Raw genomic sequence first — 15,160 nt, forward strand, 5'->3', positions numbered from 1 at the left:
CTGATGATGATGCATTGATGAAAAACATTCCTCCTTAAAATAGTAGAAATTCAAACTGTGTTTACCTGTGCTCAGTGGTAGTATTGCTGTGTTTTTATTAATGGCAGCTGTATTTAGAGTACTGAATAGTGTTCTAATTTTAGTTACCGAACACCAAAATTTAGTAGTCATTAATAACTTGCTTGGTAGATAACAGGTGCCTAAATAATAGGCAATGCCACTGTTTTTCATTTTCATGTAGAACTAAGCTACATAAAAATAAAAATCAGTGGCATTGCCTGTTTGCTTTTTGAAAAATGGAAGGACTTGGGGTTTAGGATTGATTTCTTGCACATCAAGAGACCTTTGCATGACTCAAGGTTGTGCTTCTGTAATCACTAACTCAGGAATTCCTAAAATGTATAGTGCTTGGGATTCTCAACTCCATGTCTCCAGCTCGGTTGCTTCCTCTGAGTTCTTATGCCTCTCTTCTTGCTGCTGTAAATGTCTGCTTTTAGGATCACAGTTTATCCAGACTCCCTCACTTCTTTCCATTCCATACACTCTAGCTTTATTTTTCTTGTTACTACTTCTAATTTCTTGTGGATGGAAAAACCAGATAAAGTTGTTTGGAACTACTCTAAAGTTAGCAAAATTGGATCTTAATGAGGGTTGTTATATAAGAGACATTAATTTGTGTGTGTTTGGTGGGGGGTGGTGGTGTATGTTTCTGTGACATTTTCAGCTACTCAGAGCATTATTTTCCTCTGGGTTCTTGACATTTCGAAAGTTGGAGGTTGCTGCATAATAAGACACCTGGTGGGTAGGTGAGGTATTTTATTAACTAAGCTTTGGGTTTTAGTTTCCTGAATTAGAATTAGGGGAATAAAATACTAACTTTCAAGCTCATTATGGTAAAATATATTCAAGGGGATGACTTTATAGTAGAATTAAATTTTGTTTTATGTGTATAGAGACAAAGAAGTAGCTTCCTAGATTTTACTGTACATTATATTGTATTATTCTCCTAAAATCTACTACCTTGGCAGAAGGTTTTTTTTTTTTTTTTTCAACTTTATTGCTAATTTATTTTTTTAATATGAGGTATAATTTATATACATTGGTAGAAAGTTTTACATTGATCGCCACCCCCCCCATAGGGCTAATCTCATCTCATGCTTTTTTCCAGGTAAATAAATATTTTTTAAAGATAAAAACGTGTAGCCTGATGTATACAGGTCAGTGTTTATTAGACCTGGTACAAATTTAAGCCTAGATTTTCCACAGGTTATATTGAAATAGTCATGTTTTAGTTTTCCTTGAACATACATCAAACTAGCTGAGTTTATTTTTTTGTATGGTGAAGTGTATCTACTAGAGTATTTACAAATGGGTTCTCTATGTATGTTTTGTTTTTTTAATCATTTTTATAGGATCCCATGGCCCATTATTGCCTTTACCAAGTCGTTATAGAATGGGCTCTCGAGATACACCTGAGCTTGTCGCATATCCATTACCGCAGGCTTCTTCCTCTTACATGCATGGAGGAAATCCCTCTGGTTCAGTTGTAATGGTTAGTGGATTACATCAACTAAAAATGAATTGTTCAAGAGTCTTCAACCTATTCTGCTTATATGGAAATATTGAAAAGGTAAGTCTCACTTTATATATTATATTAATTTCTTTTGCTAGGAAATCTAATAAAAAATTCTGGAAAGGCTGCAAATATGAAAGTGTCTTCTTGTATCAGGAACATCCAAGTTCTTTCAGTAGTGTACCATATGCACTAAAAATCCATTCTGTGAGGACTCCAGAAATTGTTTTTTATTGGTAAGTGATAAGTATAGGTTGTTGGTATTAACGATATTTTGAAAACAATTTTATATAAAAATAAGTCCAAAATAATAGTTTAATCAATTTTAGTATAAAGGCATAGAACCTATTATTTTTGATCATTTCAGTGAGACTCTAGCATTTAACATGTTGAACTGTGGAAATTGAAAGAGCAGTTACTTTCATGGAGCTAGGCATATGTAAACATGGCTGATAACTTGGCCACAACTCATGAATTTTAGGATAGTTCTAGGATTTATACACCTGCCTCTTAGATACTTGGTTTTAGTATCTTCTGAGGAACAGTACATGCTTAGCTCACACAGTATTTGAAACTGAGCCAGTTTGATGGTATGTGTCCAAACTTTTTGAGTGGAGATTTGCATTCAAAAAGTAGCAAAACATTTGAAATTTACTGTTTTTGTAGGTCTTTAAAAATTATAACTTTATCTTTACCAGATAGCTCTGTGGTTCCCCCAAATCTGTGATGTTTTGTTCATTGATACCTCACAAATACTTAGACTAGTGCCTGGAGCATAGTAGATGGTAAAATATTTTCTGAACAATCATGGAAAAGTTTACTGGGGAAATAAATGAGTGGTAGTCTGAAGTTTACCATTTGTTTGATATACTTGCTAATTTGAGTTTGAATACTGTAGTAATGTTGTCTTTCCCCATTGTTTTAGGTAATTTTAGTGTTTTTTACATAACAGTAAAAAATATAAGAATGAGTTGCAAGTATGTAAGAGGGAGAAAACAAGCCTTGAAAAGTTGGTACTCGCAGTTCTTTAATTATAAAGACTCCTTGATCTGAGGAAGCAACTTGGAAAGTCTCTGAAAATTTTCTTCAGCGTAACTATTTGATCACATTAAAAAATAAATAAAACAAAGATAACTCCTCTTGTGGTCTGGGGATAATGTACGGGATATTTCTGGTTAAGTATCTGGCCAAGAATACGTGAGACAGATTCAGCAACATTGGGAAAAGTGGTTTAGATTTTCTCCCATTAGACATTTCTCTTAGACCAGGTGTTTAGTTAAGGTCTGGTAACTACATGATTGTTAATAAATGGGCTTTCAATGTATATTTTAATTTTCTTTTCATGGTGCTACTTTTCTGTTTATGCTTTTCACATTTGTAGGCCATCAGAATCAGGCAGTTTAAATTGTTAGTAGATCTTTGACTTTTGTGTTATGAACTAATTGTCTTACATGATTTAGAAACCCAGATCACCTTTTCTAATAAAACCTAAGTTTTCTGTTTGTTATTTGACCAATTCTACTCCCCTTGACTCCACATCTCCTCCAAAGTTTTAAAATATTTTAAAATGATACATTATGATACGTTAAACTCAAGCTATCATAGTCCTTTAAAGATCTATATTGTTAATTTTTCCTTTTTTCGTTCTGAGATTTAGTGTACAGGAACTTGATATTTATCATAAATTTAGTCACTATTAGATTTGTAGGTTGTTACTGGATTAAATCAAGGGAGAGGAATTTTGCCCTCAAAGAGATTGGTGATTTCAAATAGAGCTGAAAAATCTTGCTGTGACTGAGTTTGTTTCAAGTACAGTAGTAGTATAAAAATGCTAAGATAACCCATTAAAAATTATAGTTACAGTAATCAAAATAAATGCTGTATTGCATTTGCTATGTAAATACATTCTTAGTGTTTCTTTGAGATTGATAGATAAGGAAATATGTCCAAGGAGCTCACGTATGTTAATGGTATTTAATAGCCACTGCTGATAGAGATTTTCCAAGAGCTAGGCACTGTGCCCCAAATGATAATCATCCTATATCCCATCTAACCCTTACAGAATTATATGCTAAAATTTGAGTCATAGGAGAGGATGAGTATGGCCTTTGCCTAAGATGTCATGAAAACTCATAAAGTATTGCCTCTTTTTTTAAATGGCCTCTACCTTGCATTAGGCCTTTCCTGACCATGCTACCTCAAGGGCATTTATTAATATTTCTTGTATAGCATTTTGTTTATTGCTGTTATTAACAGTACTCTGCATAGTTTGTAATTATTATTTACTGTTTATTTTTAAATTTCTGACCTAACTACTAGCATATAAGCTTCAAGAAAACCATGTGTGTAGATAATTCACCGTTAAATTCCCAGTATCAAGGGTGGAGAATGAGCAGTTGATGCTTCAGGTGTACAGAATTTTTAATAAGGTTGATTGTAAATGTTTGGAAATGGATAGAGGTAATGTCAGTGAAACAGTGCAGAGTGTGAATATGGTTGAAAGGGGCAGTCTAGGCACTTGTATGTCACTAGAAGAAAAGCTAGAGGATAATACATGGGACTGTGTAACAGTGAAACCTGTTGTGGACGATGACTATGGTTCATTGTACAAATGTAAGAAAGTTCTTACATGAACTAGAACAAATGTACATCACTATTACAAGGTGTTAACAATAGGTGGTATATAGGAACAATACAATTAATGCAAACCAAGGACTGTAGTTAATAGTAACACTGTAATATTCTTTCATCAGTTAACAAAGGTACTGTACTAAAGCTAAGTGTCAATAATAGGGGGGTATAGGGATATGGGATTTTTTTTTTTTCTAAGCAGTGAGAATGTTCTCAAATTGATCGTGCTGGTGAATGTGTAACTGATTATATCAGGAGCCATTGATTGTATGCTTTGCATGGATTGTATGGTATGTGAATAAAACTATTAAAAATAAATAAATAAATCTCTGGTACCTAGCACAAATGCTTATGAAAACATATTAGGCCCTTAATAAATAATTGTCACATGAATAAACATTGATGAGTTCTGCCAGATAGTTACCGTTATCTCCCTTTTACTAGGACAGTCTGTGGCTCAGAAAAGTTAAGTAAATGGCGCTAACTCACAGAATTAGTAACACAGCAAGGATAAGCCTGTGCTCTTCTTCAGTGTGCTACACTGTAGTTAGAATTATAGTCTTCCATTTTACTTGATTGAATTTTGATGAGTTAAGGGTGTCTGATAACATAGCAGAATAAAGTTAAGATTCTAGGTGATCTTCTGTATTTGACTTTAACTGCTTAAATCATGCTATCTTTAAAAAAATATTACGGTAAAAAGGATTTAAATGCTTACCTTTTCGGGATTTTGTATTCACAGGTAAAATTTATGAAGACAATCCCAGGTACAGCACTGGTAGAAATGGGTGATGAGTATGCTGTAGAAAGAGCTGTCACACACCTTAATAATGTCAAGTTATTTGGGAAAAGACTTAATGTTTGGTAATTATCTTAAGTGATAAATTTAAGAATATATTTTGTACTTTTTAATCTTTATCCTTTTGATTATAGATATTTATGTGGCTTCATAATATTTTAATTTAACTGAGAGGACATCTGAAACTAGCATTTCTAAATATTGTCACATTAGACAAAATATTAAGGTCAAATAATTCAGATTTTGTTTTTTTTTACCTGTACCCTGTTTTTAGTTTTATGATCATAAAAAAAACCTGTTAAAATGAACCAGTTTTATGTAGTTTTCCAATATCAACATATATTCATTTTCTTTCTAATGTTCAAAAGTGATTGATTATAACTCAAACTAAATACTATGTTTAAATAGCTACATATGCCCTTATTTGTTAAGACTGATGCAGGCAAAATATGTTAGCATTCTGAGACTGACTACTTGCTGCTGTTTATCTAACCAGGTATGTTCTCAATGTTTTTCCTTTCCAATCTTTAGTGTGTCTAAGCAGCATTCAGTTGTTCCAAGTCAAATATTTGAGCTGGAGGATGGTACAAGTAGTTACAAAGATTTTGCCATGAGCAAAAATAATCGCTTTACAAGTGCTGGCCAAGCATCTAAGAATATAATCCAGCCACCCTCTTGTGTGCTGCATTATTACAATGTTCCGTTATGTGTCACAGAAGAGACCTTCACAAAGGTAGGCACCGACTACTAACATACAAATGTGTGTAGAATGTTGCCATTTCTTTTTTAAAAATATATCATATTTTAGCCTCATTTTAAAGTCCACTTGCTCTCTTTGTCTTCTACTTTTGATATTAATAGTATTGTGTTACTTATTTGGCACTTTATAGTTCATCTTTCATCATTGTGTTTCTCCAGCGTCCATTCTTCATTGGTCTTCTGTTGCTTTCTGTCTGAATCCTTTTGGAGAGAGTTGACATTAGCTTGAGATACTCATACTCCTATATTCAGAAAGTTCTTTTACCATGTCCTTAAATCTCACCCATAACAAAAATTTGTGTATCCCTGCCTTATTTCCTGACTCTAAGAAATGCTTCAGGAGAGAACTGATATTCTGATACTCTGCTGCCTTCCTTAGATACTAGGTAAATCCTGATAAACTCTGAGAATACATACTTCAGTTACAAATCTGTGGTTTTATTGCTCAGCAATAATTTATTTACAAAATTTATAGCAATTCATTATTTTTAAATTCATTTTTTTATACAGCTTAACATTAATCTTAAAACATACTTGATTGCCAGACTCAAAACTTAAATCCTGCAATCATGTTACTTTCTAAAAAGAGTGAGAATATTATTGCGGCCATATCTTTAATGAATTTTTACATTCCTTTGGCAGTTGTGTAATGACCATGAAGTTCTTACATTCATCAAATATAAAGTGTTTGATGCAAAACGTAAGTGAACATTCCTTCTTTATAAGTTTTTTGGTTAAATGATGACAAGCAGTCAACAACTGGATTTGTGTTTCTTTGTTTTTTTTTTTTTTTTATTTTAGCTTCTGCCAAAACGCTTTCTGGGCTGTTAGAATGGGAATGCAAAACTGATGCAGTAGAAGCCCTTACAGCACTTAATCACTACCAGATAAGAGTTCCAAGTAAGTAAAATGGTTTATTTATACCATAATTATTATGGGAGTTACCTTCCGAGACATTGGGCACAATTTTTAATATTTACAAATTATGTAAATGGTAAATGAATTTAAAATATTATAAAGATATTTAAATAAAAGTATAAAATGAATAATATTAATTTTTTCTTTTAACTCAGAAAAGTACAAAGGAAAAAAAGAAGACATATAATCCCACAGCCCAAATAATCCCTGTATTAATTACCAAATTTAGCAGTTTAAAACAGCAAACATTTATTATCTCATGGTTTCTGAGGGTCAGTAATCTGGGTGCAGTTTAGCTGGGTGGTTCTGACTTAAGGTATCTCGTGGAAGTTTCAGTTTTCTTAGTTTGCCATGCTGCTATAACAAATATCACTCTATGGGGTGGTAAAACATTGGGAATTTATTGTCTCATGGTTTTGGAGGCTAGAAGGCTTGTTTCCTCATGGGGTCAGTAGCGTTCTGATGCTGGTTTGCTGCAGTCCGTGGGTTCCTTGTCTTTCCTCTCATATGGCGCTGTCCCCTATTTTCTCTTCTGGATTCTGTTGACTTTTCGCTTCTCCCTGTGGCCTTTTCTATCTCTGGCTTCCAGTTTCTTTCTCTTTATAAGGCTTCTAGTAATCTGGATTAAGACACAACCTCATTCAGTTGGGCCACACCTTAAATAACATCTTTAAGAGATCCTACCTACAAGGGGTTCACACCTGCAAGAATGTGGATTAAGATTAAGAACATCCAAATTGGGACACGTATTCAATTTACCACAGCAGTCAAGCTGTTGGCTGGGTCTTCTGTCATTTAAGGGCTTGACTGGGGCTGGAAAATCCATTTCCATGCATACTCTTGCTGGTTGTTGGCAGCCTGGGTTCCTTAACACAGGGGCCTTTTCCTGGGAGCTGGCTTCCCACAGAGTGAATGAACCAAGGGAGATGAGAGCAAGAGACCAAATTGGAAGCTTCAGTGTCTTTTATAACCTTATATTGGAAATGACATATCATCACTTATGCTGTATTCTGATGCACTGTGGTAGGGAACTACGTAAGGGTGTGAATATAGGAAGGAGGGATCATTGTGATTGTCTCGGAGGCTGGCTTCCAGAATCCCTTGTGACCATTTTAGAAGAAAGCAATACGTATATGGTTAGAAAACCCATAAAGGTACAAAATGAAAAGTTAAAGCTTTCCATAACTTCCAGCTTTTTTTGTCTCCTCTTTTGTTCTTCCTTCCAGTATGTATATATCCATTTTTTTTAAAGTTACACAAAATAGTTCTTCTATATATAATGTTCTTGGCTTTGCTGTTTTCACTTAATTTATCTTGGAGTTATTTCTATATCAAAACATGCAAAGTTAGTATTTTTTTTTTAAAGCATTTGCTAGGGTATTTATTCATAGTAGAGATATACCATAGTTTGTTTACCCATTTTCCTACTGACAAACACTTTTGTTGCTTCCAGTTGTTTTTTCTGATACTGCAATAAATATCCTTATAGTTGCACTTTAAAAAGTCAATTTGTAAGGCAATTTCCTAGTAGTGGAGGGCATAAAGGTTTGTATTTTGGTAGATTTTACTGGATTATTCTTTGGAAAGGTTGTACCAATTTGCATTTCCATCTAGGATACATGAGAATGCACATTGTCCAACATTCTTACCAATACTGAGTATTGTCAGACCTTCAATTTTTGCCAGTGTTATTCATGAAAAATAGTATCCTGTTTTGGTTTGTGTAAAACGAAATTGTCACTCTCTTTGTTTATTTTCTTCATCCCATGCTGTCCTAAATTTGAATAGTAAATGGTCTCTTATTTACTATGCAAAGAACACTCAAGTATCTAACTTTTGAGACTTTGTGGTATGTAATTTACTTTGATCCTAGATATAAAGGGTATTAAAACTACATTTTGTAAAATAATAGGGGGAAACTATTCATTTCATTGGGTAAAATGATGGGGTGGTGGTTAAGACAACAAGAGGAAAATGAACCCCGAAGGATTTATGATGGCATAGCATGTGAGATTTGCTTTAAAATATTCTAGCCCCCAGAACGTGGGGGGTGAAACAAGACTGCCAAATGTTGATAATTATTCAAGGAGGAGTGATAGGTATGTGGGGGTTCATCTATTCAATATTTTTGTGCATGTTTGCAAATCTCCTTAGTAAAAAGCTAAAAATAAAATCAGTAGTACCTCCTCTCATTTTACTTTGGGTCACAAAGTAAATTTGAGTAGTGAGTTAGCCTTAATTTTTGATAGAACGTGTTTTCTAAAAAGCTTTGAAATTGTATGCATATTTGACAAATACATTCTAACGTAGTGTATGGATTGTAAGTTCCTTAGAAAAGGGGACAGTTGTTTAGCTTTTTATCCTCTGTAGTATTTTGCAAATACTTATTGATGAATGTGCTTTTTCCCTTATGCTAATTTTTTTCCCCTACGGAGCATTAACTTTTAATACTAAAATCCTGGTACCTTAAGATACCACATTTTTTTCTTTGCTTTGATTTCTCATATAATCAATTGATGAAGAGTTCTTTCTGTAGGCTCTGAAAAGTTACAGGAAAAGAAAATTTGTAAAATAGAAGTATTTTGGTAGATAATACCTAAATTTTTTTTTTTTTTTTGCTAATTTCAGAATCTGTATGCCCTACTGATGATCTGAGATTAGTAGATTTCCTGGAACCTTTTGGGCTCGTACTCCCTTTTCCCTGCCTACCAAGCTGCATTTGAATTGGCTTTTATAGGGAGTTTCCAATGGCAATATTTTCTTCAAAATGAGCTTTGCTGATGGTTGTAGTCCTGATTCTATACTATTTATCTTTAGTGATTAATTCACTAAAAAATGAATGCTTTTGGGGTGCCAGATAATGTTTAGAAGGGTAGGATGTGGCAATGAACAAAAATCCCTGCTTGGGATTTTAACTTAACCTTAATGGAACTTAACCTTCTAGTAGCCATGAACAAAAGTAATCTTCCCCACACCTTAATAGAAATTTCCCTTCTTTATATTTATGCTTCTAATAATAATAAAAAGGTGAAATAATTCAAGGTAGCCCTGAATGTTTGAAGTGAACTACTATTAACTTTGTTTTTAAATTTTTACAGATGGTTCTAATCCCTACACATTGAAGCTTTGCTTTTCTACGTCATCCCATTTATAAGAAGAGAAGAGCATGTTAAAATTCATGTTCACCTTTATTACAATTTTAAAGCTATACTTCATTTAAAAATCTAAAAGTGGTTAATCTCATGTTGCCTTGCTTATTTGATTTATTCTGTTCTGTAATAAACAGATATTTGCCTTGAGTAAATTTGTTGTAAACTTTTAAATATTGAATTGTTTTCATTTAAATATAGAATATCATAATTTAGACTATCTACAGCTTCATTGTAGATTATGCAAATATGATTTCAAACCTTATTACATTTTTTTCTTCCACAGTGAAAATATATTTGCATTCTTAATCTAATTATCTGCAAGTATTTTTCCATTATGTATGAGGTTAATGCAGGTGAAAGTATTGCATTTTAATATTGTAGAATTCCTATTTATGTTTAGATGTTTAAGTATGTTGCAGTTACTCATATTAAACCTAACTTGTATTTATTAAGTATTTTAATCAAGTTTGAGAATAACATTGCACATATTGAATTTTAAGTACTACAGATTTAGCTGATTTTATATTTCTGAAAGGCTTACAGACATATGGATACACTTGTACAGTATGCACTCAAACTTATTTAAATTGGTGTTTTTTTTTTGTTTTTTTTTTTAAGTCATTGTCCATTTGTATTGACATGCCTCTATTCGTTTCTAGTTTCAGTTTGGAAGTTTCATAAAGTTACAACAATGAGTTAATGTGTTTATATTCGTTGATTGCATGTGACTTAATCTTGAAATTGCATCTAGTATTTGCATTGAGACTTTAATAGAAGTTATGATGACCAGTTTCTCTTTTAGATAATGATCTGAGATCCATGGATGGGCTTTAGGGAGTCTGTAAACACCCTACAATTGTATGTAGAATTTTGGGTATTTGCATTTTTATTTTTTACTCCTGGAACCATCAGTAATATATGTATTTTTCTATATGGTGCAAGGTGTAAGGATCTAATTTTATTTTTATTCCAAACAGATAGCTATTTGTCTCAACCTCACTTATTAAACATTCTTTCTCCCACTAGATCTGTTTTTCTTTTTCTTTTTAAAATAATGTATCTCTTAAATAGGGAAATACAATTTAAAGTCTAAACATTCTATAACACGTGTTTTCACAGGTTCACAGCTTTTTTATAATAGAAATCTGGTGTAACCATTTTATTTTCATAAAAGAAGGGAGAATATGTGTCATCTATCTAGAATAACTACAAAATCCATGAGCAGTTTTGTGATCTTGAGACTTTTAAACAAATGTGCAAATAGAAATTCCACTTAGATTTTTATAAAGGCTTTATTTTGGATTTTAATGTTAAAAAGACAGTTTTCCTTGACCAAAATGAGTCAGGGGTTTAAAAAAATTAAAGAGCTGTTGAAGAGAAAGGTTAGATTGAAACCAGACATACATTAACATTTATTTCCCCTTGAAGAAAAAAATTTTTTTTTGCAGTTTTAAGATAAATTCACACACTATACAAACTATCTGAAATATACAATTCTGGCTCACAGTATCATCACATAGTTGTGCATACAGCTTTCCGCATGAATTTTGACAGCAGTGGACCATAGTCCCTATAGCTCTCTAAAGATCTAGAAAATTTTTAATTCAATCTAGAGGCATTTTATTTTAGACTCTTAAGGGACCCAGTCTGTTATGCCAAGGGTAATTTGTATGTGTACTGTAAATTTATGACACTGGGCTATGTATGTTCCTTATTCATTGCCAATTTTAATACCTTCATTTACCTAACTTTACAATAAACAAAGCTTTTCCCCCTTATAAATACTTTTCTACATTTGTTGCAAAATTGAAATGTTCTAATTAAAACAAACAAACTTGTGGGTTTATGTAATGATTATCTCCTTCCCTTCTCCTCCTTTGAAAACTGATACTCTTTCTCAGTATTATGGATATTTTGTGCCTATGATTTTAGAAAACAAAACGGGATAGTGGCAGGACTTATTTAATGTAGAACTTGCTTTGTGTTGTACTGACTTTTAGATAGGAGCTCTGTCTTAATACTCTTTCCCTGCCCAAAGGCAAGTGAGTTTCTTAGGAGTAAACTTGTTGGTAAATGGGGATTTCCTGTAGTGATCTGTGCACTGGTGTGTCAGCCCTGTACGGCTGCCGTCACTGATGTCTTTGATGGTTTACTGGGGCATGGCTGCTGTAATGGAGTTTGCTTTGGCAACACTCCCTCTTTCCATAGCGTTGACAACATTCTTCCCTGTGTTATTGTTCTGTTTTTAGGAGACCAAAGAAGAGAAGATTTTAGAGCTGTGAAGAAATAAGTACTAGTATTGAGTTTGTTTATTTTTTTTTTTTAATTGAACCAAGCTCCCTATCCAAATACCATTAATAATTTGATAATAAATCTGCCAATCTGAGTTATGGAATATGAGATGCTTTTTTTATAATCCCCACTTTCTTGAAATTATAGCAGACATGAGACATAGCAACATCCTAGTGATTTGGTTATCTATATTATATGTCTTAGGACAGAACTGAGAGAAAAGGATAAAAATGACTAAATGGGGCCCATTATGTTCCATATTTATTTACATTGCTATCTGCAGGGACAGATAGGTTGCTAGGTAACTGCTTTTCAATAGTTATCAGTGATATTTGAATTTTTGCTGGAATAAAGGAATTGTGAGTACAAAATATTACTTCATAATGAGGACTCTGAAGCCCAAGGGAGCTTTGCATCACTTTAAAAATCCCACAGGTGACAAAGGTCCTCATTAGCAAGGTAACTGCAGTAACTGCCTTCCTGTCGCGAGAGACTTTTAGTCCATGGAAGGCCCATGTGAAGAGTAGTGAGCCTTTTTATTCTCAGTACTACTGGTTTGCTTATGGAGTTAAGCCATTAAAACAAAACAAAACAAAAAAAAAACTATGTTGTTAGATGAAATGAAACAAAAAGTTAAGACTCAGAGGTTCTATCCCTCGGTATGTTTTATTACTTCAGCTTTTTTCTTTTCTTTTTTTTTTCTTTTCACTATGATGATTTCCAAAGAGTAAGTGAATGCACAAACATGACTCTTGTTTAAGCCAAAGAAGTTATTTGGGATCTTAAATCTAAATGATATTTAATCTGTGATGTCACTGCTTTTTCCTGAAGCCTAGCATTCCACCAGATGGATTCAAGAGTTGATTAAAACTTGATGTCTTATAGAAAATTTAGCTAATCACCTTCCTAGGGAACTCAATTTTAAAATGCTTTGAACTTGAATAAATAAAATGGACTTTACTAGTAAAAGTGGCTTCTATATAAAGCCCTTTATCTGAAGGAACTCTTTTAAAACTCTCTTAGTTTTAATTTATGAATACGTTAGTAATGTTGGCTAATGTTGCGCTCCACCCTCTACTATACAACCTCCCCTGTTTTGTAGCAGTAATCAAGGTATGCGTGGGCCTCATTAGTCCCATCCCTCTAGCCCAGTGGCTCTTTTTTTTTTTTTTTTATTAAATTCAGTTTTACTGAAATACATTCACACACCATACAGTCATCCATGGTATACAATCCACTGTCCACAATATGATAACACAGATATGCGTTCATCACCACAATCTATCTCTGAACATTTTCCTTACATCAGAAAGAAGCAGAACAAGAATAAAAAATAAAAGTGAAAAAAGAACACCCAAATCATCCCTCCATCCCATCCCATTTGTCCTTTAGTTTTTATCCCCATTTTTCTCCTCATCCATACACTAGATAAAGGGGTGTGATCCACAAGGTCTTCACAATCACACTGTCACCCCTTGTAATCTACATTATTGTATAGTTGTCTTCAGGAGTCCAGACTGCTGGGTTGGAGTTTGGTAGTTTCAGGTATTTACTTCTAGCTATTCCAATACATTGAAACCTAAGAGGTGTTATCTATATAGTGCATAAGAATGTCCACCAGAGTGACCTCTTGACTCCACTTGAAATCTCTCAGCCACTGAAACTATTTCGTCTCATTTAGCATCCCCTTTTTGGTCAAGAAGATACTCTCAGTCCCACGATGCCGGGTCCACATTCATTCCCGGGAGTCATATTCTGCATTGCCAGGGAGATTTACACCCCTGGGAGTCGGGTCCCACGTAGGGGGGAGGGCAGCGAGTTCACCTGTCGAGATGGCTCAGTTAGAGAGAGGGCCACATCTGAGCAACAAAGAGGTACTCGGGGAGACTCTTAGGTACCATTACATGCAAATTTAGACTCTCCTTTGTGGTAATGAGCTTCATAAGGGCAAGTCCCATGCTCGAGGGCTCAGCACATCAAACCGCCAGTCCCAATGTTTGTGACAACATCAACACCAGTCCAGGTGAGGATGTCCAACACATCCGCACCTTCCCCCAGATCCTCGGGGCTGTAGCCCAGTGGCTCTTAAGGGAGATACTGCTCCTTGAGAGATTTTGACAGTTAGTGGGGAGGGGTATTTTTTTTTCAGTGTTTGAGGGATACTATAAATATTTGGTGGATATTATCTTTTATCCTGCATGACTTTCCACTGTCCCATCAGATATTCATATAGGTAAATAACTTATTTTTAATGATCTGATCCTAGAACATAACTTTTGTGTATATAAACACAAAGTATTTTTATGTAGTTTTAATATATATTAACACTGCATTTTCTAGGAATACAGCTGCCTTGTAAATCAAGGAAAGGTAACTTTTGTTTCGGACCTTTCCAAGAGCTGTTCAACATTTTGGAAAATTATATTATTGAAGTATTTGAGTTGCCTTTACAACACATCATCATCAGTTTTCATTTGTAGCTGTGATATTCGTCTCTTTATAGCTTCTGTTATAGCCACACATAAGCATTTACACATCTCAATGAAAGTTTTGTTGTAAATTTTATTTCTCTATTATATTATAATTAGGGCTTTATTTTCCTTTTCAAATCAAATATATTTATGTAAGTATTATCTAGGGATTTTATTTCAGGATAATAAAAGTATCAAATTGCCATGGTTGGGAACCATTGCTGAAGACAAGATAAACTGGTTCTGAGTTGAACCAGGTAACCTGGGTTGGTCTAAAGATAGCTTATTTGCTTTGTTGCTGAGTGGTTGAGGAGATGCTATTCCAAAGGAGTATGATCTTCATGTTGCCAGGTAGGTCTGGGACTGCTATGGCCCATTTATAGCCCTTTTGCTGTCTTGAGGGAAAATAGCCTGTGGGGAGAGACTGAGACATAGAAGAGGGTAGGAACTAAAGGCACTCTAATTGAGTGAGACATTAGCATGTGGAAACCACCTTTAGGGTAGGTTATTTTGATTGATTGGTAGCCAGTAAACCCTTGTTACCAAAGTTCTCTTTTTAGTTTGA

The 15,160-nt window shown here is 33.9% G+C and overlaps 1 protein-coding gene across 1 annotated transcript in view; it reads left to right on the forward strand.

Annotated features, from left to right (window-relative positions):
* Positions 1 to 12,227, forward strand: part of HNRNPLL (heterogeneous nuclear ribonucleoprotein L like) — a 41,903-nt gene extending 29,676 nt beyond the window's left edge. The window contains exons 8-13 of the mRNA XM_037806780.1: positions 1,413 to 1,630; positions 4,947 to 5,068; positions 5,535 to 5,736; positions 6,405 to 6,462; positions 6,564 to 6,662; positions 9,779 to 12,227. Coding sequence (XP_037662708.1) covers positions 1,413 to 1,630; positions 4,947 to 5,068; positions 5,535 to 5,736; positions 6,405 to 6,462; positions 6,564 to 6,662; positions 9,779 to 9,834 — 755 coding nt within the window. The 3' untranslated portion in view covers positions 9,835 to 12,227. The remainder of the gene's footprint in view (positions 1 to 1,412; positions 1,631 to 4,946; positions 5,069 to 5,534; positions 5,737 to 6,404; positions 6,463 to 6,563; positions 6,663 to 9,778) is intronic.
* Positions 12,228 to 15,160: the final 2,933 nt, after the last annotated feature.

This window comes from Choloepus didactylus, chromosome 17, assembly GCF_015220235.1.
Source record: "Choloepus didactylus isolate mChoDid1 chromosome 17, mChoDid1.pri, whole genome shotgun sequence".
Taxonomy (NCBI): Eukaryota; Metazoa; Chordata; class Mammalia; order Pilosa; family Megalonychidae; genus Choloepus; species Choloepus didactylus.